At 43.8% G+C, this 26878-nt stretch overlaps 3 protein-coding genes across 4 annotated transcripts; 1 reads left to right on the top strand and 2 right to left on the bottom strand.

Annotated features, from left to right (window-relative positions):
• Nucleotides 1-16: 16 nt before the first annotated feature.
• On the bottom strand, nucleotides 17-8252 carry rps6kb1b (ribosomal protein S6 kinase b, polypeptide 1b). Its single transcript, XM_084467138.1, has 15 exons — nucleotides 8107-8252; nucleotides 7050-7093; nucleotides 6823-6943; nucleotides 6506-6574; nucleotides 5731-5878; nucleotides 4586-4643; nucleotides 4371-4471; nucleotides 4164-4254; nucleotides 3827-3917; nucleotides 3595-3702; nucleotides 3426-3488; nucleotides 3155-3232; nucleotides 1988-2095; nucleotides 1640-1752; nucleotides 17-1063 (listed from the first exon to the last, which is right to left on the bottom strand). Exons 1-15 carry the CDS (start codon nucleotides 8173-8175, stop codon nucleotides 814-816), a joined length of 1512 nt encoding a protein of 503 aa, XP_084323264.1. The 5' UTR covers nucleotides 8176-8252; the 3' UTR covers nucleotides 17-813.
• A 314-nt stretch (nucleotides 8253-8566) lies between these two features.
• Nucleotides 8567-14488, top strand: tubd1 (tubulin, delta 1). Its single transcript, XM_084467141.1, has 8 exons — nucleotides 8567-8835; nucleotides 9506-9653; nucleotides 9854-10070; nucleotides 10535-10766; nucleotides 11013-11177; nucleotides 12140-12280; nucleotides 13353-13536; nucleotides 13736-14488. Exons 1-8 carry the CDS (start codon nucleotides 8685-8687, stop codon nucleotides 13839-13841), a joined length of 1344 nt encoding a protein of 447 aa, XP_084323267.1. The 5' UTR covers nucleotides 8567-8684; the 3' UTR covers nucleotides 13842-14488.
• A 211-nt stretch (nucleotides 14489-14699) lies between these two features.
• Nucleotides 14700-26831, bottom strand: vmp1 (vacuole membrane protein 1). 2 transcript variants are annotated; one of them, XM_084467139.1, is made up of 12 exons: nucleotides 26795-26831; nucleotides 26160-26267; nucleotides 25800-25932; nucleotides 25513-25603; nucleotides 24953-25063; nucleotides 22119-22286; nucleotides 21181-21312; nucleotides 19682-19762; nucleotides 19441-19557; nucleotides 18175-18236; nucleotides 16580-16679; nucleotides 14700-15854 (listed from the first exon to the last, which is right to left on the bottom strand). In XM_084467139.1, exons 2-12 carry the CDS (start codon nucleotides 26236-26238, stop codon nucleotides 15711-15713), a joined length of 1218 nt encoding a protein of 405 aa, XP_084323265.1. In that variant the 5' UTR covers nucleotides 26239-26267; nucleotides 26795-26831; the 3' UTR covers nucleotides 14700-15710. The 2 variants fall into 2 exon arrangements, with proteins under 2 accessions (XP_084323265.1, XP_084323266.1); XM_084467140.1 differs by lacking the exon at nucleotides 26795-26831 and adding an exon at nucleotides 26756-26768.
• Nucleotides 26832-26878: the final 47 nt, after the last annotated feature.

Here is a 26878-nt window from a genome sequence, read left to right as displayed (position 1 = left end):
TAAGTGATCCACAACAAACGTTACAAGAAGGTTTTTATTTTATTTAGGCTCATTTATCCATTTTATAGCATAGTTGATGCAGCTATTTTGTAAAACTTACTAAGACATAAAGCTTGTTCATTATCAGGTCCTCTGCTGACCAAATCTGCTTCCAATCGTAAATCGTTTTTTGGATTAACAATTCATTCATTTGATTTTGTTCAGACCCAGGAAGCATTTTTAAGAACGGCAGTCAAAATCACCCAGCCGTTATTTTTTTCCTTCACAAAGCAAATTCCACATTCGCTTTCAAATTCAAACCGCACAAAGCACTTTGTATGTAATCCGAAACGCAGCCGGCAACTGCATTTTAGTGCAACGGATGGGTGATGACGTCATCGTGGTGGTATGACTGTGTCATACGAAGGCTGTGGATCACAAAACATGTTCAGTCTTACTAGGCCAGTTCTGCTAAGGTTAAGGGTCAGAAGACAAAAGGTCAAAGGTGACCTGAGGTGAAGGTTGTGATGTGGCGGTGTCGTAGTGAGTTGTGCATGGCTGTAGCACACTGGAGTACCGTTACCCCCCCCCCCCCCCCCCCACACACACACCCCCTCCAGTACCACCGCACAAAGTCCAGGGTCGTGACGGTAGTGAGTTCGGCTGTGCGGCTCTTCAACAGTTTCATTGTCTCTAGCGTCCCGTCTCTTTTTTTGCCATTTTTTTTTATTGAATTTATCTTTAAAAATAAAATTAAAAAAAAAAGAAAAATCAGAAAAGGACTAATACGGCCCTGGGGGAGGTTGAGCTCTCCCGTGGGTGTGCGCCGCCGGGTCATAGGTTCATACGTAGATGCTCGGGCCTCTTGGCGGCCTGCGGGTAGGCCGGCTGCTTGGCCTGGGCCATGCTGCCGCCGGAGGGCTGGCGGATGGGCAGCGGGGCAGACGCCTCGCAGCCCGTCGCCACGTCCATCTGCTCGGGGGTGGACAGCTCCATGGCCTGCTCCTGGGGCGCTGGCCGCATCATGGCGCTGGGGATCAGGCCACTCCGGGACCAGCACTCGCCCCCGGGGAACTTCACCGGACTGGTGGTGCGGTCGATGGAGGAGGAGGAGGAGGCGGCGGCGGCGGAGTGGGGACGGAGGGTGAGACAAGAGAAACAGGTCAGTGTTACGTTCGTTGGATCACACGGGAACAGTGTTTTTCGTTTGGATAATTATGGGTGTGATTCACAGATTTAATTCTGTTAAAGCTACGATGGGCAAGATCAGTCTGAATTCTCTTGACAAAGAAACCCCTCCCCAAAAATCGTGTATCTGTTGTAGGCCTGTTAAACCAGTCCAACCAGTCCAATCCAGTCCTGTCAAACCAGTCTGGATTAAATGATTGGATGGCCTGTCTACCTACCAACCTACCTGCGTGCCTTCATTGCTCATGACCGGAGTCTTACACAAAGCCAGACAGCCCTATTGCTAAAGCTAGTCATGTACTTGAAAGGAGGCGTGGGATTTTTTCAGTTGGATACTTTCAAAATCTTGCCTACTCTGGCTGGTTTCTGCGAAATACCTACACTGGCTTTACGAAGGCGTGTCTGGCGCAGGACAGTGTTGAAAGTGTAAAGAAGCGTAATCCCTTAGTGAGGAGATTAAAACAGGGCGTACCTGAGGGGAGTTCTCGGGCTGCCCACAAACCGCCGGGGAGAGCGGATTTTTGGCTCGAAGGAGAACTTCTCTTTCATGTGTTCAAGGACCGATGGGGCTACGTACGTGAAACCCTTGACAATTAAAAGAGGCATTTGTTAGAACACAATATTTCCCTTTTTCAATACAACACACCTTTCACACACGTGATATACGTGTAACTTTTATTTAGAACTTTATAAATAATCAATACATCCCAATATAGCCTTAAACCGGCGATATAAAATAGCAGCAGATGTTAATTAGAAGTCTATTTTAGGAAGCAAAGGACATATGAGAGGAGGAGCGCTGTGTGGCGGTTGTGGTTACCAGGAAGGCTTGATTGGCACTCTCACTGAGGGTGGAGTCGTCTGGACTGTCCACCGGGGTCTGACTGGTAAACTTGGAGTCGAACTGACTCACGTCTTCAGCGGATTGCTGCAAAGGAGGGACAGCAAGGTGTAGAAAGTAGGGAGGGGGGGGGAGAAAAGGAAAGGGTGAAGGAGAGGGGAAACAAGACAAGGAAGAAGAATTACAACCCATGTGGGATTTAGGAATGCGAGCCGTGGTGTCGGATAGAGAGGCGTGTGAAATAAGAGAAGACCGGCAGGATTACAGTTTAACGGCTAACTGTCAGGCAACCGGTTCTCAATCCAATCAAGAGAATATATCCGGGACATTAATACCCTTTCTCGTTTCCATAGAAACAAGCGTGAAATAGGGACTACAATTAAAGCTTGGATAGGCAATTCATTTTATTTTAGAAGCTTTTTTTGGTCACATTTGCCGATATTCTCTTATCAACCCGACAGAAATCAATAAATCAAATGCTGAAAAAACGAATCTGATATTGGTCAGAGGCCTGTATCTAGGTCATAGAGCGTCTAACTACCCACCCGGCTACCTTCCACAGGGCTAGGCAGACCTATTGCTCAAGCTAGGAAAGGGGGGCGCTGTCGTCAGAGCGACTCCCGACAGGGCTCTGCTTGCATTCTTTTGCATCCATTTGTTGTCATTGTTTTGGACTGTCTCTGTCTTGTATGTATTTATGTAGTGTAAATTGAACCTGCCCTGTCAAAGACGAATTTCACTTGTGACAGACAAAGTTTTTCTTATCTTATGTTGCTTGTGTTTTGGAGGAGTGGCTTTCGAGGAAGGCCTGAAAGGATGGCGTAGATTTCTTCAGTTGGAAACTTTAAAAAAATGTAGCTTACTCTGGCTGGTTCCTCCAAATTGCCTGACGCTAGCTTCCAAGTGATAAAAAGAAACCAACCATAATAAAAATAATGAACTAAAAAAAACAAGGACTGCGATGCTTGGGTTACACTTGGCTCGACGCAAGCGCCCATCTATATACTGTAGTGTACAGCGTGTTCATGTCTTCCACATGAACTGCAGGAGAATTGGGCCGGGGTTTCCAACCAGCAACCATCCAATTGCAGATAATGTTTGTTGTTTTATGCCTGTCCTTTGAACTCTGCGTGTCCTCCTACCTACCAAGAAAGGCTTAAAGGGAGGCTCCACTTTCCTGGCCAGCAAGTCGTCCCAGTTGATGTGCCGGAAGAAGGGATGGGCCTGTGGGAGAGCACATGAGACTGAGTTGACAGCGAAGCGGCAGGGATCCAGAGGGTTGGTTATTTTCACGGGAAGATCGAAATAGGACAGCAGCGGCATACTCCTGGTTGCATGTTTGTGTGCATAGCATACGGTTTGAGACTGAAGCTCGTTGTGCTCAAGCTAGGCCCTGTGCCATTCTGTCTGAGCTCACCTGGACCTCGGCGGCGTCCCCCACCATGGCTCCTAATCGTGAAGAGGCGTTTCTCTTCAGCAACTGGCAAAATAAAGAAATAAAGAAATCATAATCTATGTAGGATTATGAAAACACACAGTAAATAGGAGCAGAAAAAAAAAAAAAAAACCCTAGGAAGGGAAGTTACCCGTTTGAGGAGATCTCTCGCTTCCTGTGTGAGGTAGGGTGGCAGGTTCAGCTTGCATTTTAAGATTTTATCAATCGTCTTTTTTCGGTTTTCACCTGTGAACGGTGGCTAAAACAAGAGGCAAAAAACAACAACAACAAAGCGATTTAAATACGGTCCAATCATGACATCGTCATCAACAGCGAAAAGCGATGATGGATCGGCGGGCCCGCGTTGCAGGTGTGTAACGCACCGCTCCCGTGAGCATGTCATACATGAGCGCCCCGAGGCTCCACCAGTCCACCGCTCTGTTGTGCCCACTCCTCATCAGGATCTCCGGGGCCCTGTAAACAATGGCAGCCCACGCGGGTCAGGTTACAGCCCGGTCAGCAGATTCGCACTCGCAGTGTGGGTAGGAGGGTGCGGGCGCATGGCCCATGTAAATAGGGGCAACACAGAGACAGACAGAGAGAGTGTGTGTGTGTGTGTAGGGTAATTTTCTCCTAACATTATGAGGGATAATAATATGAACATGGAGGGGAGGGCCGAGTAGGGAGCAGATGAGTTAGGGACAGAGTGTGGGGGCTTACATGTACTCGATTGTGCCACAGAATGTATGGGTGACCGTTCCGTCGTGAATGGACTCTTTACACAGCCCAAAGTCTGTCAACTTCACGTGGCCTGGGAGAAAAAAGAACAACATGTCAAGTTGTTTTCCACTGTCGAGATATTTTCCACAGCGAGAATTGTGGATTTTGGTTGCGAGGGTAATTGAATGCATGCTGAACTCAACACACCGTGGCTGTTGAGCATAATGTTCTCAGGCTTCAGGTCTCTGTAGATGATGCCCTTCTGGTGCAAGTGGCCGAGAGCCATGGAGATCTCTGCCAGGTAGAAACTACAGACAACAACATTACCATTAACACACACACACACTCAACGAAAAATGCATTTAAGACATACAGAATCCGCAAGATGATCGCAAAAGTGGTGATTGTAAAAACACACTCACCAGGCAGTGTCTTCCATGAAGATGCCTTCTCTCTCCAGTTGCATAAAAAGCTCTCCTCCTAAAAAAAAAAGCACAATGCAACCAGGGTCATACATTGCCTAGCAATCACATATCAATTCTTTAGATGTTGTTCCCATAGACGCCCTTGAATAAAGTCCTGCAAAAGTGTCAATGAGGAAACAGTTCAATGCTCATGAGCCCCAGAGGTCATGACCTGCCTTGTTATTGAGGCCAATTGAAGGAGAATCTCCTTTATATAATATTATTATTTAGGGTTGTGAATTTGACCTGAAATAAAAAAAGTAGAAAAATACACTTCTTGCCACATATAGAAGAGGCTGAATCTCAGCAAACGAAGGCCTACCAATGGCTTGAAAGAAGAATCCAACTAGTGTTTTTTCGGAAAATTATTTTGACTGACAGCAGAAGCAGTGTCTGGAACATTGTGGTAAACATAAACTGCTGCGGCCAAGAAAAAACACCACGATTGGCCGAGGCCCAAAAGTGGGACTCAGGCAACCTGTCTGGATTCGAAGATGAATAGAGTATTTTAAACTTTAACAAGTCTCTCACCAAAATGAAAAGGTTGAACATATTTCAAGCCCCCCCAAAAAAGGAAAATAATTCCCACAACCATTTTTAGAACCCATATTTGTTTAACAGCAACAGGGCAAGTGTGTGTTTTATTTCACCAAAAGTAGTCCAATGTCTTGACACAGTTCACACATCAGAGTTCTGCTCAATACAAACCCTGGAGAGCAGACATTCTTCAAGGGCACATTACTGTTTGTTGCCAACAAGAGAGGGAGGCCGTGTTGAACCCACACACAATCCCTATCTGTATTTAGAGACGCTTAAGGTCCAAAATGGCTGAGCGGGGACTTGGGAGACAACGGAGAGGCAAAAAGAATTTGCAACCATACATCTTATTGACTGGTCTCCTTGGGGGGTGTGGAGTGGTGTTGTGCGTGTGCGTGTTGCGTGTGTGTGAGAGAGAGCAAGTGAGAGAGCTCTTGAAGTGTGAATGTGCACACCAGAGTATATTTGAATGGGAATTTATGTAAGTAAGTATGGTAAGTATGCACTCCTATTTAAATGTAATTTGATGTATGTCCATGAAAGTGTGTGTGTTGCTCTGTACTGACCGCTGAGGTACTCGAGAATCAGGTAGAGTTTGCCTCCTGTCTGGAAGGCATAGATGAGGTCCACGATGAAGGGATGCTTCACCTCTTCCAAGATATTGCGCTCTGCCTTTGTGTGTGCAGTGTCCTTTGCGTTTCGTACAATCATAGCCTGTGGGCACAATGTGATATACATTGGGAAAAAGTAGTTCCTCACATGTCAGCAAAACGTCATGGGTAGGGTTGGCCAGATCAAAGCAAAAAATACCAAATGCATTTCCCTGTCTATCATTAGTCCCCGGTTTGACAGTGACAATATGATACAGATACATGTATGGGTACTGGATGGGTACTGAATATTTAATTATTATTAAGTATTATTGCACATCATTTGGGTAGGTCTAAAAAACAATGACAAAGCAGAGTGGCACAAGATCGGCAGGTTGGCGTCATGTCGTTACAGTCCTTTAAGACCATCAAGCACAGGCAAAGTGACTGTCAGGCAACACATGTATAGGCTGAGGAAGTGCTTTACATGCCAAGGCAGCAGAAAAGTGGCACAAATGGAACTATAGTAAATTAGTGTTCAAGTCTTACCCCGAACAGTACGATTCAGGGGGAAAAAGCAAATATTTGCAGACAGACTCAACATGGACAAATTCTGATTGGTCATCATTTTCGCTTATGCAATGGAAATGTGAAGGGGTAGCAATGAATATCAATCAGAGGATGCATGTGTCTTGCCTGAAGTAAATAGTGGTAAGAAAAGGTCAGTGGCAAAAAAAAACGTCTAAATTACCTTCTTTAAAACCTTCATGGCAAATATCTTGCCTGAGGCAGCACCGACAACCTTGCGAACCTGAAACACCTGAACAAGACATGGAATCATTAGTTGGTGTTGCCTTTGCAAACAGCAGTGTTACAATCATCGATGCAATTAAAAAAGGTCTTCCTTAGCGCTGTCAAGACTCGTTTAGAAACAAGCATTGATTTTGAATTGAATCGTGACTCCAAAAATAAAAATAGCGTCTTGAGACCAACCAAAAGATTCACACTTCTAGCGTGTACAGTGTAAGTTCTAATCGAGGCATGTCACCTTCATAGCACCACTAGTACCTTTCCGTAGCCGCCCTTCCCCAACACCCGAAGGAGCTCAAAACATTCTGGTCTGATGTTCTCTGTCCCTCGGTTGACGTTGTCCTCTGATATCTCAATCTTCTCACAGTCATCCATGTTGCTGCAATAGATTCAACGAATCAGTGGAAGAACAGTCATTAAAAAAGATTTGAGAAAAGTGGGGAAACAATATAATGCATGTTCTATGAGCAAAAGCTAGCACTTACAACTCAAAGCCACTGCACTGGTCCATGAAGTCGTTGATCTGGGTCTACTCCAGGCAGTGGAGGAATCAAAACAGAACAGTGCTATTTAAACAGTTTCCTTCTGTTCCAGTATATAACATAGCATATGATATAAAGTAGCATACAACATCAATTAGCATATATAGACAGCGACAGAACGTCGGTGTCTAAGGCAATCATTGCACTCAAATATTTTTAGCAAAACATAAATCAAGCGTAAATATGTTCCAATATATAATACATATCTCATTGGAATATATATTGTGTTTTGCTGTGCAAAAAAAGGGGTTTAACGGTGTGTGTGTTCGCTGCAGCTGCCCAACCTGTCACACTGATGTTACCCTGATGCAAGACATTGAGCAAGAATGCATGGACCCAAGGTGTCAGCGGGTCACCACACAGACAAATGACAGCTGTCATGTTGTAGACCCAGGAACGCACTAAAAGCTATACCAACATCAATGTCGAGTTGTGTATTGTAAATGCTGTCCTGGAGAGAAACAGCTGGAGTGTTGAACGTGGGATGAGGTGTACAGAGGACGGTGATCGGGTTGGTTCTCTCTGCAGCTCTACTTCGCAAATAAACTGTTGCACACCAACAAGTCACCAGGTCTCGTGTCTCCCTGCACACATACAAGTGACCACGGCTCGTCTCCCTGCACACCATGAAGTAACCACGGCTCATGTCTCCCTTTACTGCACAGAATAAAGTAACTACGGCTCATGCTTCCCGGCGCAGTAAACGTGCAAAGTCTAAACGCCAAAGAGCAAAACTGACAGCACTGGTTTAGCCCACTGAAAACCAAACGAAGCGCTGCATTTAACAGACCGTTGCTGTGGCCTAGTTAAAAACCCTCCCTGACAGCTGACAGTTGAGTTACTCTTACTAAAACGGCAGCAAGTTAGCATAATGGGCTTCCAATGCTACTGTAACAGGCCTGAGCCCGGGGAAGCGGGCCTCGTACGCCGACCAGCAGCCTACCGAGCTAGCGGCTACACATAGGAACAACTGCACCTAGAAAACGTTTCATTAAAGTACCTCCTCAATCTCATCGTCGGAGACATTTTCCTCCGGCTGATCCAAATCGATGTCGAACACCCCAGCCATGGCAGCGTTTGATTCAGATTGCTGACTCGCAAACCGAGAGAATAGCTCGGGTTCCCCACCTCATGGACAAACACACGTCGCCGCCATAACCGGCTACTACACTGAGCATGCGCAGTGCGCACCATCCAGAAGGGGCGGTGACCTGGGATGAGCGCTGAAGGAGTATACGTTCATCATGCACTGTTGCATCTCTGAAAGTGGACAGATAGTATGGCTTTGCTCCATCTGCTCGTTATGTTACGCATAACTATGAATTGATCTACGATCCTTGACTGAAACTATTGATAAAAACCAACAGGATATGTTTTGCCTTTAATGGGGCGGTTCGTTCAGCAGAACCGGATCTTGCATCCATGCTCTCGAGACAACACATGCAGGAAGTGCCCGTGAAGCGCACCAGGTTCAAAAAACGAATTCGGCGTCTGTATCAGTCATTTATTTTATGTGAAATTTCAACGAACAGCCGTGGCGTGAACCAAGGTGTGTTGGTCGCTCACCTCTTCGGCGAGATGTCCATCGTAACAGTGCAGCTCGGGCAGTGCGGTAACCAAGTGGGCCAGGAGCTGTTTGATGTGATCTGTAAGGACGCCCGCGACGGACAGAAGAGAGGTTACACCGACGCCAGCACCGCGCGCTTCTTCCACGAGACGACCACCGGCGGTAGGACGGCTGTTTCTGCGGCGTTGCTGCTGATGTTTCTGTCACCTGACGTGCTGTCACCTGTCAGTCACCGGGACAGTGGACGCTATGTTGCCAGATCTCGCAGGGAAAAACTTGCAACGTCAGGCCTCCCAAATAAAACTTACGGGGTGCGCAGAGTTCGTAATATTCGCGCTCCCGTATGAATGTGACCGTGCGGTGCCAGTCTCAAACTAGCCAGAATGAAACCAACGAGTTGACACAAAAAGTGGATTTATATGGTTTGTTTCTCAGCGTGTCCCAAAAAAAGTACCAGTGCGTCCTTCACGAGGGAACATGCGAGTACAGTGGGTCTTTGAAATAACCGATTCCACGTTGTTTTTAAACAGTTAAACGGACCATTGTAGATTCATGCCCAGCTGTTCGCGAAGTGCGTCTCCATAGCGACCCGAGTTCATTCATGTTCAAGGTCGTGACGTCAATTGTGTGCACTTTAGATGATGCATTGGGTTATGGTTGGACCTAAAACTGCTAATGCAGTCCATCTAATCTTCCTTCGAAAATGCATGCTTCTCTCGCAGGATCTGGTAACAAAACAGCGAGATGACACCATCTACTCATATTACCTAGTCAATTATTAATACATAATTAATACTTTTTTCTTCTCTCCATGTTTGGTTAAATCTAACAGACCTTATCTCAAGGGCTGTGCTCATCGACATGGAGCCTAAAGTGATCAACCACAGCATGAGCAAGGCAGCCAAGTCGGGCAGGTGGAGATATGAGGAAAAATCGCATTTTAGCCAGAAACAGGGTTCTGGCAACAACTGGGCTAACGGGTAAGCTGCACCATCAACCCCAAAACCAATGAGCTCATGTTTTTTGTTCACAATAAATAACCAGTCACAACAACAAAAGTATCACAGAGGACCAGCCGTATTGTTGTGAAACATCGCTGCATGTGTTATGGGGCCTGATCGCTGCACACACACACACACACACACACACACACAACAGGTATTTTTGTGTCCTGCTGTAGCTACTGTGTCCATGGTCCACGGCACAGAGAGGCCATGGAGGAGCTGGTGAGGCGGGAGGTGGAGCGCTGTGATAGGCTGGCCGGAGTCATGACCATGATGAGCGTGGCGGGGGGCACGGGCTCCGGGGTGGGCACCTATGTCACGCAGTGTCTCCGAGAAGTCTACCCCAACTCCTTCATCCTCAACCACCTCACCTGGCCTTATGACAGCGGGGAGGTAGGGCTGTTGTGAGTGTACACTTGTTTTGGCTTTTGTATATTTATGCGTGGCAGTCAGGGCGCAAATATTATGGTTGGATGTTATTGTGAAAACAAACAGGCAAATGAATACACAGTCCCGAGTTTTGTTTCATATGTTTTGCACAAGCTTTGTTTAAAGTTAAACTGTCAATCTAGGCCCTTTGTTCATATAAGAGAGTACTGCTTCATATTTCATGCTGAGAAAAATGATGCTCTTGAAGATTAAGTCTGTTGCGAAAAAATCCTGTAAAAGTTGTAACATTGACATCATTGGGCTATTAATAATAAGAATGTTAACGTAATATTACGTTTGTGGATCAAAGTCATCAGTGCATGTATATCCGTCTCTCATTTAGAATTAAGTGGCTACGAACAACGTGTAAAAACACAGTGAGACCCTGTCCTATCAAGGTCACTTCCTCCTCATCCTCCCGTCTCCAGGTCATCGTGCAGAACTACAACTCGGTGCTGACGCTGTCTCACCTCTACGGGCTGTCGGACGCCATCCTGGTGCACGAGAACGACACCGTGCACAGGATCTGCTCTCAGCTGCTCAACATCAAGCACATCGCCTTCGGGGACGTCAACCGGGTCATCGGCCACCAGCTGGCCAGCGTCCTGCAGCCCGCCCTGACCACCGACTCCTACGGGCTCTACAGCAGAAACCCCCTCGGTGAGAGCTGTACGAAAGGCGTGGTCACTCGAGACACGGTCTCAAGACTTGAGACATGGTCTCAAGTGACCCAGTGACGCCCAAAGGTGCTAACGGAAAGAGGCCATGAGATGCTCCCTTGACGTATTAGCGCTATAAGTCCATCATGCGATGTCAGTGCTAGTGACAAAAGATCAATGTTACATCATATAGCCTATGAGATGAATGTGTTTTGTGAGCTGCGCTCTTTTTAAACTCGTCCCACAGGTGAGCTGGTGAGCAGTCTGGCGTGCCACCCGGAATACAAGCTGCTGAGTGTGTGCAGCATCCCACAGGTGGCCAGCTCCTCCATGGCCTACAGTGTGTTCAGCTGGCCAGGCCTCCTCAAGCACCTCCGGCAGATGCTCATCTCCAACACCAAGATGGAGGAAGGCAAGTTGGCCCGAAATAACTCAGTGTATGAAATACATTATGCTATATGTTGTCTATAATAATTAAATATATATTATTATGGTACATAGTAACACATGTATCCTTATGATATCTAGCTTTTTAAAAGTTTTACATCACACTGGCACATCTGGTTTCACATTCTGAAGATGATATACCCTGGGGAAAGGGATGTAGGTTGTTGGCAGATGATGTCAGACCAGTGCAGCGAACAGGAGATGGAGGACAGGAAGTGTTCATTGGATATGCACGCACTGGATATGTTTCTTGGGAGTTGATGGTGTGTTCAAGCGTTATGGTGGAATGATATGATGCTGTCTACTAGCAAGGCCAACGTTAATCAGGCTATTCATGTTTACTTTTTGTTTACTAGTGGTACAACCCATCGTAAGCATAGTGACTTCAACCTGAAAACAAAAAGCATTCACTCACCCAGGCGAACACTAGACTACAGTCGTCTTCGGGAACTCAGCCACGATATGCAGAAAAACGATATGCCTCCTCTAAGTCTACTGACTCGATAGCGGGTAAATCGTTAATATTGCGTGATAAATCATTCTTGATAAACAATATGGGTAGAGTCCGAATTTTTTTTTGTATTATCTGGTTCCACAGAGTTTACATAAGAGTAATACTGCAGGACGTTTTCCATTTCACTTTCTGCCCTCCATCTTTATGCCACTGGGGTTCATTCAATTCACATAGTGAATTCAAACAACCTACTACCATTCATTCATTTTCATTCATATTCATTTTCCATCATTATTTACTGTGAGAGTGCTATATATCTATATTGTGAGTACATTTGTATTATTCTTCATATACTTTGTGCTATAAATATGTAAGTATACAAATACTTATTTATTAATGAATGATTAAAATTGAACTCTGCTTCTTCCAGCATTTTAAGGGCCATAATATTCCTCTCTATATATTTTTTACAGGCATAGACTGGCAGGTGCGGGCCCCTCCTGTCCACTGTGGTGGTGCTGAGTTGGCTGGCAGCTTCAGAACAACTGGTTTCAACAGGTCTCTGGCCAACCTGCTCATACTGAGGGGGAAAGATGTATTCAGTGCAGAAGCTGGTAAGCACTTCATTTTGACTACACCTGCTATAAAAAATTGTAATATTACAAGGAAATTACAAGGAAATCCAATACAACTTTTGGAATTTACATATATATATAATTTTTAACTATCTAACCAGAAATTCTAAAATAAGTGAAAAGTGTACTTGAGTAAAGACTGCCCCACTGGGGAAGGAAATTATGATCTGATATATACCTCCATTATCCTGTTAAGATTTGAGATTTTTCACACAGGGTTTATAAAAGCGAAGCACTTCAAATCAGGGGGAAGGCCAGGTGTGATCGCACAGAGGCAGATCACTCGCATATTATATATATATGGGATTGTTAAAAGATAAATGTACAATGGAAACACTGCAAACCAGGATGGTTTGTTTGAAATGGTTAATTATATATCTATATATCTCTCTCTCTCTATATATCTATATATATATATATATATATATGCATGCAACTACTAAATACATTTCTCAATAAGAAAATGTGAGTGTTTGTGTAATTATTATGAATGTTTTTATTTGTCTGTCTTTGTACATGAAAGTGGCATTGTATACAATTCTAAAAAGCTTGAAGCTTAAAATTACCTGGACATAGCCGTAGTTAATGCTGATCAACAATGATTTAAATAATGTGAGCAGTAAATTCCCATTCTCTTAGTTGCATATACTAAAAAATTACTACTGACACTCCAAAAACCCCTCTCTCACACCACTCAGCCAGCCAAGCTACACTAGTTTGTGTCAGTTGCACAGTAAGTTAAGACAACATTTTTTTTTTTAAATTATTCTGATAGTCTCCTGCTTTCTACATCGGAGGGGCTCAATCTTACCCTGTGAAAACCAATAAACATATAATGAAAGTGTAATAGAAAAAAAGTGGACTTGAATACTTTAGTGTTACTTTTAGGGTTAGACACATACAAATGTGTAATGCCCTGCATATTTTTTGAAAACATTGCCAGATCATTTCCATGAAGCACACAGTGGTGCTGTAATAAACACCAAATGGGCGTAGATCATCTCAAGCAGGCTCTTGTCTAAAGAATACCCAACAATGTGTGTGTTTACAGATGGATTTCAGGAGGCCACTCTCTACACCTCATGGCTTCCACCCAGAGAGGCTTTCAATATGTGGAAATCCCCCGTTTCCTTCAATCAGTACGAGAAGTCTGCTACGCTAGTCAGCAACAGCCAAACTCTGCTGAAACCTCTTGATAACATGGTGCGAAAGGCCTGGAACATGTTTGCTTCAAGGTGGGTGTTTCTTTATACACAAACTGCAAATCAAGTTCCACTTAAATGAAACCAACTCACAACAAAATGCATTTCATCTACTGAAGGTGGCTAGGGGAATTACATTTATTTCTCCCTAAATATTTTCTTTGATGTTGAAATTATAGCTTATTTTACTCAAATTCACATTTGTGAATTTTTTTAATTTAATTTGTTGCAGGGCATACATTCATCAATACACCAAGTTTGGGATTGCAGAGGAAGACTTTCTAGACAGCTTTACATCTCTAGAGCAAGTGATATCTAGCTACACTCAACTGGGCTAGCCTTGGACTCGCAAAGACAGTTACTGGGCTGGATCTGGTAATTGTTCTTTGACAATTGTCCTTTGACAGTTGTGTGCATCCCCAACACTAAGAACTGAACGTAGTAACCAATTGTATATAGGAAAGTTATTTTTCATGAATTGTTTTTATTTAATTGTGATGGATTGAACTAAACATGGAATGTTACTCAAGAGTGATGTATTTTGACAGCCCTTTCAAAATGCAGCCAATCCAATAAATCAAACATAACTTCAATAAGGTACAATATCAGGCCAACTCCTAAAGTGGACTTGTAAAGGCCCATCCAAAACAAATGGATCACTGTAGAGTCAAGTCAACACAGCAATCTGTGGACAAAGCCGTTGGCCCAGAACTTCAGCCAGCTTACAGACCGTTGTTGCCGTGACAATAGAGCAGCCAACACCAGTCTGATAAGCTAGCTGACGGGACGGGAGAGAGCAAGGCGCCACTGGGAAAGTGGAAGAGTCCTGTCCGTACAGGACAGACGTCGGTCATTTAGTCAACAAAGTAAAAATACAGAAACATACTTGGGTTGCCTTTTAAAGGCAAAAGTTCAAAGCATATTTCCTCATCAACACTAGATATGGCAGTTAACACATTTGTATTACTGGTAGTTTAACATTGTAAGACTGCTCACATACTAATCCAAGGTAGTTGTAAGGTTGTACTTGCCTTTCAGGTGCCTTCATCTGAGGATTTTACACAGGTTACATGATGACAATCTTAACCAGCATGAAGCTTACCAGGGGAAATACGTACCAGTTGACTCGACATCTGTGGACGTCCATCAGGGATTAAAAAATAGAATCCGAAAAACTCAGACATGGAAACCAGGGCAATGATTAAGACATTTTATATATGCTTTGATCAAGGTTCAATCTAAATGTACAGAACAAATGGAACAAGTAAGCCAAGAGAACAATGTAACTTTACAAATGATATCAACTATTCCTTGTTTTGTTTTGAGTTCCGTTATATCCAGAAAGACCATGAGAATAGAAATCCATGTGCACGTACCCCCCAAAAAAGATATTAGTTATTTACAGGATGTGCAAGCCATCAATACTACATAGTCCGGACTCGATATTGCTTCTTTTTCTTTGACCATTTCTAAATATATACGACAGATCCCATAAACAAAACAAATGGTTTTTCATGTTCCAGAGAAACAAAAGGTTAAAATTAAACCTTGAACAAATGAAAAAAATATAATAAACGCTTAACCTTATTCAAAATCGTCAGCACATTGTATCCACGGATCAACCTTAAAAAGACAGTCCATACCTTGCACATGCGCGCACACAAGCACACAAAACAAATTAATTACAAATCAAGTCAGTATCAATTAAGAACCAATTCAATGTTCAATGGAAGTGGGACCCTCCCATCTTTGCATAAGGCATAGCAGCGGAGCAGCCTGGACGGCCACACCGTCTGCCGCTTCACATCTGAGGTCTATGAACGGGTTAGTCCGTTGCTAGGGACAGACATCTTCGTATCAGCAGGAGTGGGACCAATCACACGGAACACAAATTAAGAGATGAGTGGCTGGCCAAGGGAGAGATAGTGTTTAGAGGAGGAGGAGCGCGGGAACCCTACGAAAGTCGAGGAGGGACAAACGGGAACTAACAGCGCACACGTACACACACTCAAAAGAACGCGGACAACGATGGTGCCTGGTGTGGAGCCTCTCTTTGAGCATGGTACTAGGGTGAGGTTTGTTGTTTAGTTGTCGAGAGACCCCCTGGAGACGCAGGGGAGGCGGGTGGGCAGTGGGACCGGTCACCGTGGCAACACGTGTCCAATGGGCTACGTCCCTCCAGTCGTGGGGTCTTGGGACGCCCATCATCACTTGGTCTTCTCCTCCGAGTGTCTCCGCTGCTGCAGCCTCTTGCCGTAGCTCTGCGCCATGGAGTTCACGATGGAGCACACAAAGTACACCACCATCACCAGCACCACCTTCTCAAACACCCACGACAGCCAGTTCTCACCCTGCACAACCAAGAGGAGCGGTGGACATCAGGGTTAAAACATTACACGTGGATCAATGCTGTAACATCACTTCTTATAAAACACCCATTACCTCCCAGTGTGTGCGGCAGCAACACAATACTGCTCATGTGTGACTGATGTGTGGGTTCTTTGAGGCTATGATGACTGTGATACATGGTTGCAGTGTGTCCCTTTAATGGACCTGACCAACGTTTCAATTTGTCCAACCAGTTTGAAAAGCGAAGCCATAATAGAAACAAGCCATGTTTATACTTGTTTATGAAACATTCCGCAAACAACGACTGGAAATGGGGTTTACCCCCCACAACCGTTTCTACATGTTGGTTAACACTGGAGCTGTATGATTACATTAACTTATCAAAAGGGTCTGTAAGCAGGACAGCCCGTTTTAACTGTACTGTTATAAGTATGTTTTTTGTTTTTGGTTAGCGATGTTGTTACTACTGCAATAAAACAACGTAGTGTTTTGTCATTCTTAATTTATTGAAATCAAAACCTAATTCAAAACGATGACATTTCTTTACAACACTACTCCCAAACAATACAGAATTAATTTATTCAGCCTATGCGACTCCTGTTGCCCATGAGGATATGCTCTCTTTAAGATGAACATATGTGGATGTCCCTCAAATGGAGCTGGTGTATTCCTAATGGATCAATCATTGATCCAGGTTGACAAGAGGGTGGTGGATCATGGTTCTTACCGCGGGTGTGCCTTCCCCTGCGTGGTGCAGCTTGTTCCTCTGGGCGTCCAGGTACTGACTGAAGGGCTTCTGGAGAGCTGGTCCCACCCTGGGCACAGACCTAAAGACACACACGGCCAAGAGGGAAAGAGAATAATGCAAAAGCCAAGCCACTCACCCATCGAAGCCCACTTCCTCTAACTGCCAGCTCAAAACTGGAGGTTTAGGTCCCAATATACAGCTCCAGCCCCGTCCTCTCCTCGAGACACCCAGTTCCAGAATGGGTAGCTTCCCTGATACTGCTGTACCGCCCCTTTTCCCTATGCTACATGGAGGTCCTGGATCAGAGCCCTCCATCCAACCACTTGGAGCTGTGCACCGAGGCAGGCAGCAGAGTGGAATGAAACAGAAGCTTCTCAGCCCTGCTTTTATACCCCTCAAGTCTGTACAGGAGTGTGTCAGCCCCATCAACCAGGAAATGAGTCGCCATGATGTCATCGCCATTACCACCATTGCTGCCTTCTTGGTGGAATCAGGGCGTGTTTATCCCCTTATATGGTAGGATGGATAAGCTAACTAGGGTCCAAACTCAATGTCAAAACTTTGAATTGATCATGTGTATCAGTTAGGTTATTATTATTTGGGTTGACTATTGGGTTAAAAAAAACTTGCATAGACTTGAATACATCTTTGAAAAACTTTTGGGGGATTAACAAAATTGACTCCACCATAGTCTTATATTCTTGTATTGTCGTTTACCCCACAAAAACAAACCTTTGAGATTTGAGCCAACTGAGCTAAATAGGTAGACATTTTATTTACTTTGTCATTTAAAGCTTAATAGGATAATTGCAGATGTCAAACAAAACAAAGCCTGAGTCACTCAATCTTCTAAACGTCTACAAAAGAAGAAAACATTCAATCTACTCCATGCTGAGTCAGCATCTGAGCCCTGGATCACATCAGAGCGACTCATCTAGAACAAGTCGTGTTTGTTGTAACAGAACAGATTATCTCCAATGAAACATTTCAGCAGGGAACAAACAGGACGTCATGATACATACCAAACATTGGAAATCTCATCTCTTATTAGTCATCTCATCTCATATTAGTAATACCTATTCCATCAGGACTACTAATAGGCACACAGGGTTCCTTGAAATGTATTTTAATTCACTTGAAGGCTTTTCCATATTTGACTTTTTCATCCAAGCAATGTTGGAAGATGTTATTTTCGTCTACTAGCCTGTATGTTGTCAATCGAAAATCAATCCTGAAAGTAACCCAATCTACAATCAAGTGAACCGAGGGAGTTTATTTGTTCCTCCATTTCGCTTTCTGGGAGAGATCGACCTTGTCTGTAGAAGGAGTTCAAAACCTGTTCTTGATTGGACCCCACACACGCCCTTGACCACCAACGCAGCAACTTCCCAACGACAAGGAAAATGCCTCCGCTCGGAACGGCAGACTCAGACAAGCCCCGTCGCCGGTGCGCAGCCATCTGCTAATTGTTTTCAAACATATTTCCATCCACAAAACCAACAAAGAGATGTTGAGTCAGCAGCACACCTCGGCCGATCACTCGCTTTCACACAAAGGGCAGGGGAGCGACTTACCCTATAAGTGACACCATCTGCTCCACTATGTGCCTGCTGAACGTGATGATGACAAACAGTTTCTGCAGGGAGACGGACCAAAACGAGGGGATTAACTTTGTTACTTCCCAGTCAAAAACAAAACCTTGGGGAACAAAAACGGGTTTTCCGTTACAGAGGTGACACGAGATTTGCAACTGGGATGACAAATACCCATCTCTATTTCAGATAGAGCTGGGTAAAAATACGATTTTATTCTTGGTAATCGTAACTGCTTAATGGGTAGTTCTGCAGCACTGTGAGGGAGAAAGAAGGGAAGTTATGACTGAGACATGGTGCATGTCCAAGTTTAAATCTATGGTGGACAAACTCCCAGGATGAAGGGGGGGGAATTGTGTGTTTCATACTAGACTACAAAAGGACCGGTCTCAAAAAAAACAACACAGCAGACCGTTGGCGATGAAACTGTTGAGCTTTGAATAGCATGACGCATGCCCCCCACGACAGCAATCCTAATACAGGATATGAGACGTGTTGAAAAGTAGAGGGTTCAAGGTACAGAAAAACAAAAGAAGCCCCACAGCCTTGTTCTGTTGGTCTGCTCCGCTTCCTGCCCTGACGTCTGCCTCCTTCCAACGTCCACTGCACATCCTCCTCAACACGGTGCTGCCCTGGGGGGGGGGCGGGGGCCCTTTGGTGTCCGCTACCCTTTGTCAGCTCTGGGTTCTGTAGTGAGATCCCTGGGTGGTACCAGGGTGACGCGGGGAGATAGGAGCCCGGGATGGGTTCACAATCGTACGGCGACTCACGCTTAGACACCCACACCCCCCTCCCCTCCCCTCGGTCTAGGCTGATGTTAGTCACTGTGGTAGACTCAACAGAAGACTTGGTAATTAAAGAGACACGGAGGGGCTACTTTTCTTTCGTGGAGACCTGGCTCTTGTTAAGGAACCCCCCGTAGAGCCGCCTTTAAACTGTCGGTTCTATATATGGTTCCAAAGGCTGCGCACATCTCGGAATCCCTGACAGAATAGGGCACCACCGAAAGGTCGACCCAAAAACGTATGTTTGGAAGTTTTAGTCTCCCACTTATGATCTTAAGTGCTACTCTTGATGTCAGCCATCATTTTGAGGTTCTTCTAATGTGACACCAGAATAAACATTCTTTTCCCCTAAAATGTTTGTTTTTAAATGCGATTTTAGCTGGATGGAATTGTGTACTGTGGGGGAAGGGAAAAAGAGCAGGTGTGTCATGTTATATGTATTTGATATGGGCACACCATCTACCTGTATGTGCATCTTGACGATAGCCTTCCCAATCAGCGTAGCTCCAAAGAAGGTCCAGAAGGGGACCAGGAAGTGACCACAGGTGATCCCAGCCAGGTCAAACAGAGGGTTGGGGATCTGGGAGAAAGAAGCGTGAAAAGGTTCAATAGAACAGATTCCAAGTAATGTTAAAGAGCTTCATGAGCATTCTTTGAGGATTTCATAGTTATTGTATCACGTTTAAGAATTTGTAACAACTTACTGAAGCACAGGCCAGGATCCCGAAGAATCCCACTCTCTGCACCATATTCTGGACTCCCATCTTGGCTCTTGTGATGAAGTCCTGCGAAGCACAAAGCAACGTTACGATTGCCGTGTGATTACTGCACAGCCTACAATTTCATTTGGCATTTTTTGACTTTCATGGCATTTAGTCTCTAGGTTACATTTCAAACACCATATCATGAACAATTTTTTGTTTTTCTGTGTTTTTAGACAAAACACAGAACCCACTATATAGATCATCATGAAATGACGTGAAAAATGATGAATCATTTTTGGTATCATTACAAAAAGAATCAGGCCGGCACAGCTGTGCAGGGTTTTGGGTCTACACCCCTGGGGGTGGTGAAATGTCTGTGGTTAGGTGCTAAAGATCAGAGACTTTGCAGGAGTTTAGGCAAACCCAAATACCAGCATCTCACAAGTAAGTCTTTACTCTGTGACCACATAAATACCCCTTTTTGTCAAGTCACAAGTTTTGGCTCCATCGAAAATGGACCATTTGGTTATCTTTGTTCACCAATGCAACAGTGAGACATCCCTTCCTGCATCATGTACTGCATCCTCTTTTGATATGGTTTTAATGGATCTCACATGCCCATGTGACAGAAATAAAAGTTATTTTTTTAGGTTACAATTTGCTAAGTAATCAGTGTGCTCATATTCAAACTGCTTGTCCAACTAGATTTAAAAAAGAAACGTGTTTGGTTGCTGCAAAGCAAGGCAAATATGCTGATGACACAAAGATCTGAAAACAAAGAACAAATACACAGACTGGATATATCCTCAATACTTTACATCATCATTTAAGTCCTGTGTGCTTGCCCCTAATGCTTCCTCAATTTCGGCAAAGGAGGTGATGCAGACAGTGTGTCCATTCTGCTGACTCAGAACCGTCATGTGAGCCGTGCTTGTACAAAACTGTCCGTCCTTTAAATTAGAGACTGGTGAAAATAGAGTGAAGGGTGATGGGGGGTGGGGGGGGTGGGGTCCGGGTCACGACATGAGGGATGATTAAAGAGAGCTGGGCTGAGGGTGACTCACCCCCCCTCTCCCCAAGCACATTTACTGGAAGGCACAGGGGGTGGGAGGGCCCTTCACTGAACATGCATGACACTTCATACCCCATCCCCACCTAGAGGTAATGAATTCAAGTCCTATGGTCAATGGTGCTTTACAGAGGGGTGATACAATCACATGATGGGATTAGAACGACGGGTGGAACGCAGTAATTTAGACCAGCATGCAGACATGGCACAGCGTGGATGTGAACAACTAGGAGCCATGTCTTTGTGCCACTTTTCAATAATTGGTGCTCAGTAAGGGGTTGGACGTTGCTGTTTGGTTGGTGAAAACCCGGAACTGTTTGAAGAGCTGTATAATTCAATTCCGAAAAAAACATAATACAACCGAGGCTCAGATATAACAAGAATTGTGCACTGAATTGTTTTCGTGTGTACATGTCTGTGTGACTCAGACCTGGGCTGTCTGTGCCTGTTCCAACATCTCTTCAAACTCCTCATAGTCCTCATCATCTGGGTCGGCTCCTGACTGGCGGGCAGCTCTGGCCATGAAGTATGGAGGCAGCTCGCCGATGGCCGTGCCTGCCCCCTTTGACACACCAGGGCACGCACACGCACAAACAAACACACACACCAAAAGTTGTTAGCCCACAAATATTTATTTGATCGCTTTTTACACAATTTGTATTTACATTTAACATTCTTGCTTCCAGTCTTACATTTAGCGCTAGGGAGGGTAGATAATTTATTTTAGAAGCATTTCTTGTCATATTCATTGCAATTCTCTTTATATCCTGATAGCAATCAATAAATCAAATGCTAGGGCAAAATAAAACAAAAATCTGGTATCTGTGGCTGTCACAGGCCTGTAATAAGCCCAAATAATTTAATTTGGCCAAAATGGAATGATTGGATGGCCTACCTGGCTGACTACCAACCTACTAGCGTGCTTCCTGCGCACACTCTGCCCGTGTGCTCATTAAGCATGACCGGAGCATTCCACAAGGCTAGGCAGACCTATTGCTTAAGCTAGCAGGCTAGTCATGTGATCTAGAGAGTGGCTTTGGATGGAGGCCTGAAGAGAGGGGTGGGATTTTTTTTCAGTTAGGTTTTTTCAAAGTCTAGCTTACTTTGGCTAGTTCCTCCAAAGTTATCTAGCAAATATATACTGTATCGGTAAATATACCGATTTTATTCATCCATGTTTTAGCAGTACCAGGTTGCCATGTCATTTCTCGCCAAAATACCTTTTTGAAGTTATTCTTCCTATCACATATAGATTCTCTCTCTCACGTTAAATACTATTATTCAGCCTACTAACAGGTTGTGCAAGCAACCACCCAAGGGCTCCATGAATTTGGACCAATTCATCAGCAGTGATTGACTCGTACTCACCCACATGCAGGCCTCCAGCCGGACCTTGGACATGATGGTCCAGAGGGAAACGCTGCCCTCCAGACCCCCGTCCGTGGGACACAATATCTGGTCTGGGTACGGAGGCTCAGGGAAGTCAGTGGAGCCGCACTCGTACGCTGCCAGGGTCACGGAGGCTATGTGAGGACCCTGCGGTTGGAGGGATTCTTTAGTGGTCAGTTTGTTTAAAACTAGTTTAGTTGTTAATATACTTATTTTGGAATTCAATGGTGATGCACAACTTGGTCATTTAGAATAAAGCCTATAGATAGAGGTTTGGAAGATGGACATGTATATGAACATGCTTATAGGTCTCCTTAAAAATAAAGCAGGGAAGAAAAGTATATGTTATTTATGAACGTGAAAAAAGTGAATTTTTCTTAGATCTTATTGTGAAAACTGTTGACACAACTTCTTATCTAGATTTACTTGGTTCAGATTACAAAGTGTGGACTGTGTGGAATATGAAAAACAATAAGAGCGAATAAGCAGATGTGTATGCACATACAAACAAGCCCCATTGTATTCAAGTCGACATGCCCCGGCATGGGAAGAAGCACGAGTGCATTACCTTAACCACACACACACACACACACACACACACACACACACACACACACACACACACACACACACACACACACACACACACACACACACACACACACACACACACACACACACACACACCTGACAGGTGAGTATGCTGTATCATTTATCAGTGTTGAGGCACAGACTAACCCACCTGGCAACTCACTAACAGTATTGTACACCTGAGACCACAACAGAGACACCCAGTCATGAATCCTTAAAAAGCTACAGCCAGGATGACAGTAGCGAGACACGGCACGCAATTAGTCAGCGGCAATGAATGGTCTCGCAGTGATTCTCTGGGTGGAAAGCTCTCTTAAGCCCTTTCGCTTACACAATATGAGCTTTCTTTCCCAGCCGGCAGACATTCCCAAAGATGTACATGCTTCACTTAATGAGGCAGTGAGTCAGATATGACCAGACGAGTCACAACTTTAAGAAACATTCAAATTCTAATTGAAACACAGAACCTGCATTTTGTATGATTTGTTATGGCCTGGTATATAGACATGCTCAAACTCAATCTACATCTATCCAACCCCAACGGATACTAGCATTGTCCAGCAAGAGATGGTTAGGCCTTACCCTATAGATCTTCCACACTATAGAAACACATATTGGTCCAACAGATATGGAACTCAACCATCATGATGAATCATAACATGCTTGTAATTAAATATTCAACCACAAGCAGAAAAAGTGACTTCACCGAGTTCACTTATCCTCGGTCTCCATCAGTCGCTCTCCATGGGAGTTGAATAGTAATGCCTTAGACCTGACGTACAGCCATAGTACAGTTTTTTCTTCACCACATCTGACCTACACAGTGAGTGGGTTGAGATGAGGGATGCTGTTCTGTGGAACAAAATACCCTTGCCATCTGGAATTAATATCTTCATAAAAAGGACTCCATTAATAAATAATGGTAGTTAAAAAAAATATGGATGCATTTTTCATGAATACTTTGTTTTACATGGATTCAAATTTAACGTTGTTGTGTTGGTCATTTTTCCCAATTCACACGAAAGGGGATAGTGAAAATAAGAAGTGGTCCACTTTACATTGATATAAATGATAAAATAATTGATAAAAAATGTAGGTGCAAGCAATGCAGCTAAACGATGACTAGAGGTCAACACAATTCTGAACTGTTCTCACAGGTGATTGAGTCTCAGGCTCTGAATACATTTGTCTGTTAAAGAAAAATAAATAGTACAATTCAAAGAGTTACTCCCACGGAGATTTTCTGGGACACATCAAACCCATATGGGAGGTGAGGCTGCTCAGTGTGTGGGAGGATGATGATGACATGTGGGTGGGAAAGAAATCCCCTCACTGAGTGGAGAAATATGGGGAAAGAGAATGAGGTCACACCTACTCAAGGGGCAAATGACTGGTCATGAGAAACCCACACACAGAGTGTATGCATCAGACCAGGTGTACTGAAAGAGGTTGGATGCATAATGGAAACAAATAAGAGGCTACAGTGACTGAAAAGTAAGTATCATTTTTAAAAAGGAACAAGATGTAGTTCATCTATTTAGAAAAAAAGAAAAGGGAAAAGGACGACTGAGCCTCCCGACATCTGCACATGTTGACTTTATAAAAAACCACGTTGTGGGCCTAAATGCGTAGTGGTGCAGAATCACTTCTCTTTCTTTCTTTCCATTTACAAACGTTTCAATCACCATAACCATGGCAAATGTCATAAAGCCATTGAGTGAGTCATTCTGTGATCCTTTGTCAGACACAGAAGCCACAGTACCCTTGGTTTGTTGGTAAGAGTGATAAACATATGGGTGAAAGGAAGGACTGTAACACAGAGAAGTCACACAAGACTGCCATCCACTGGCAGCTGTGGAAATGGATAATATACCAGACAATTTCTAAATTCACCGGACATTTGACAGTTTGTTCTACCCTGCTATTTGGTGTACAGTTTAAATACCAGCTGATGTTTGTAAAGGTTGTCCTATTTACATACAATAATGACCTCCCTCATCATCACATCACAATGAGAACCTTTTTGCTGTGAATCTCCACTCTGCCCCACCCTGCTGGTGTTGATTAATTTGTAACTATTGATGCAGAGCTCAATCGCAGACGTGGCAGAGGGGATCCGGGAGAGTATTAGGTTGGACACAAAAATGTCATTGCCAGCTATGACTGCTTGCCTGTTATGTTGTGCATTTGACAAATAAAATAACTTGAACTTGATCCCTTACCAGATACAACAGGAAGGTGTGCAGGCCAGTTCCAAGGCCTACTGATGACAGGATTCCTAGGCCTACCCAGTAGGCACACCATAGAAATTTGCCCTCCAAGTACTTGACATACTGGAAAGGAGAATGCAAATCAGTTTGTGGATAAATAATAAGACATAGGTGCTTTTACAGTTTTACTCTGGTTGTCATTTCCCTGAAATCATGGTCCAGCCATTCATACATTATAAAGGCAATGGTTTGATGGGCCTTATAGTTTTTTTATTTATGGAAAAGTGTCTGCCTTACAACTTCAACATAATGGGATAGGGGATAGAAAGAATTTCTCAATTGACCTTCCACTTAAATTTGTTTAATCAAGAAAGGAAAACAAGCAGCTGTTATTCAGTGTCGAGTAGAAGACACTTCTGTTTCAAGATAAGACTGCCTGCAAAAAAAATTGGACTTAGCTCTAACCTTTAGACACAGCAGTGTCAGCAATGACTGAATATTAACCATGAAGAAAAACAAGAGATAGTCCCAAGAGATAGTAAAAAAAAAAAAAAAGGCTGCCCAAATCTTACATTCTGGTGTGTACCCTCAGTGGAGTAAGCAAGGTAGAAGAACAAACAAAGAACCAGGAAGAAGAACACCAGCCCTCGCCGATGCCACAGTCTGAAGCCAGAGGAAAAAAAGAATGTTGTTCAGAGACTGGTTTTAAGATAAAAAAAAACAACAACCCACAAAGCGGATACAAGTGCAAATAGAATGGCATTTACTTTCTAACCATTTCTAATATCCTAAGATCAGCTAAAATTTAAATTGTCAATCACAAGGATCTCAACCTGAATGGCAATGTGAAATATATTACTTCAGTGCCAACTCCTTTAGCTTGATGAGGGTCTCCAGGAGAAAGTACTGTAATGTGGTTATAGGTCTCCTCCATAACACCAGGGATAGGCGTTCTTCTTTATCCTTCTCTCTCCTCTCTCTGACTGACGCATCTGGTGAACAGCATACACAAAAAAATATTATGCTTAACTGTATGAAGTAACAAACAAGTTGCTGAGTTGACAATGGTATACTGAAAGATTCCAAAAGAAGCGGACGTCCAAATATTTATTTTAATAACGTTCAAAGTTCACTATGTAGGCAACAGAAAGGGAACTAATACCTTGAGGAAGTATATCCCAATCTTCAATACAACCTTAAGATAAATACATGAACAAACCTTGAGAGCTACCGTTCTGTTTGTCTTTGACTCCAGTGCGTTTTTGAGTTTTTTCTAAGCTTGCTCCATTGGCTGCCATCTCCTTAGCTATTTATTCGGCCAGGGAGTCTAAGGAAGACAAACAAAAACACAAACACATACTTAACACACCTCCTGACATTTGAATGTACCATTATAATTCAAATGGACAATTCAAGGAAAAAACACGAGTTTATCCAACACTAAGCAGTCATCTTACAGTAACCGGGTGAGTAAACTGATCAAATGTCCAGCTGTCAAACAAGTCACTAACAGTAAGCGACTCCGACTATCTATATCGTTAGTTATCAAGCTACAACGAGATAACGACATAGACAACGGCGCAGGCCATCAATAAACTTGAGGATGAAGGTCATCAACCTGTAATTAGAATGAAATACGTGTGTATCCTCTTCCTCACACTAGCCGGCTAGCTTAACCTGCTAAAGGCTAAGCTAAAGACTAAGCTAAGCAGGGTGACAGTTGGAACCCTTTCCATGTATTCATACTCATAGGTATAACACTAGATTCCCGTAGCGATCTTTAGGTTGTTCTAATTTGAAGTAAACGCATGTTACCTTAGAATTACAGGGAACATTTAAATTAGATAGTCATACCTCTCTCATGTCCTGACCCGGAAATAGTCTGCACCGGCTTCCTAAAATAAAGTCACGTTGGTTTTATTTATAGAGCGCAACACG

The sequence above is a fragment of the Micromesistius poutassou genome (genome assembly GCF_964030765.1).
Source record: "Micromesistius poutassou genome assembly, chromosome: 4".
Classification (NCBI taxonomy): Eukaryota; Metazoa; Chordata; class Actinopteri; order Gadiformes; family Gadidae; genus Micromesistius; species Micromesistius poutassou.
The sequence above is the reverse complement of the archived record's forward strand: the minus strand, read 5'-3'. Positions and strand labels throughout refer to the sequence as shown.